We start from the raw sequence: 1,162 nt of genomic DNA on the forward strand, positions 1-1,162 counted from the left end.
TTTATTTTTAATAATATAAAATTTATATTTTATATTTTAATAAAATATACAAATACATTAAAATTAAATAAAGGAATTAAAAATAAAAGCAATGGGCAAAATGAAAAGAAAAAAACCACACCAAAATGGCGTGAGATGAACAGTGTAGTGCTATATTTGACGTTGCACTATTCATCTCACACCATTTTTTTGTTGTTTTGCCGCGCCAAATGGAGCACTTCACAACTATTTTTTTTTTTTTTTTTCATTTTAGTGTTTTGCCTGGTTCCTTGTACATGCTTTAAGAGCATCCACCTCAATAGATTTTAAAATTTTTTTTTTTTTAATAAAAATTAGGACAAGTTTTTTGTACTATTCGAGACAGGGTTTTTATGAAGTTCTTTTCTTGCAAATCATCTTTTTTTTTTTTTTTTTTTTTTTTTTGGTGTGCCCCTGTCAATGAGAAAAGGACGTGCAATTTGTGCGTTTTTTAAATGTCATAATTATATTTCTTTTATTTTCTCCCTTTTTTCTCTCTATCTACTTTCCCAGTTGGCAACTATATTAAGGGAATCAGAGAAGCTACAATTAATGCGTAGTATTGTTTGTTACATTTCCATTAGAATGGGGAATTCAATGGAGGTTGAAAATGCAGAATATCCGTTGATTTCAGAAGCGGAAAACCAAAACAAGGCCATCGTGAGAACTCTTTACGAGGCAATGGCAAGCGGCGACACTAGAAAGGCCGCCGGAATCATTGGCGGCGACCTGGAATGGTGGTTCCACGGGCCACAGAAGTGCCACCACATGATGAACATGCTCACCGGAAAATCATCGGCGGCGGCGGCGGAGGATTTCAAATTCGAGCCGCGGAGCGTGGACGCGATCGGCGGGGAGCGCGTGGTTGTGGAGGGATGGGAAGGAGCGCAGGCTTATTGGGTGCACGTTTGGACGGTGAAAGATGGGGTGATCACTCAGTTCAGAGAGTATTTCAATACGTGGCTGATTGTGAAGGAGCTGAGAGGCGTGAGGAGTTCCAAGTCGACGGTGTGGCGGAGCCACCCCAGAGACATCGCCAAACGCACCTTGCCGGGCCTTGTGCTCGCCATTGATGGTTAATGCCCGTATTGGTTGTTAAGAAATTACTCTATTATTCGTTAAGTATTCAAATAGAGTTTTTTGC

At 39.6% G+C, this 1,162-nt stretch overlaps 1 protein-coding gene across 1 annotated transcript; it reads left to right on the forward strand.

Moving 5' to 3' along the window:
- Positions 1-603: 603 nt before the first annotated feature.
- LOC109158866 (wound-induced protein 1-like) lies at positions 604-1,162 on the forward strand. Its single transcript, XM_019306756.1, has one exon. The coding sequence runs from the start codon at positions 604-606 to the stop codon at positions 1,096-1,098; it is 495 nt and encodes a 164-aa protein (XP_019162301.1). The 3' UTR covers positions 1,099-1,162.

Source organism: Ipomoea nil, unplaced genomic scaffold, assembly GCF_001879475.1.
Source record: "Ipomoea nil cultivar Tokyo-kokei standard unplaced genomic scaffold, Asagao_1.1 scaffold2826, whole genome shotgun sequence".
Taxonomy (NCBI): Eukaryota; Viridiplantae; Streptophyta; class Magnoliopsida; order Solanales; family Convolvulaceae; genus Ipomoea; species Ipomoea nil.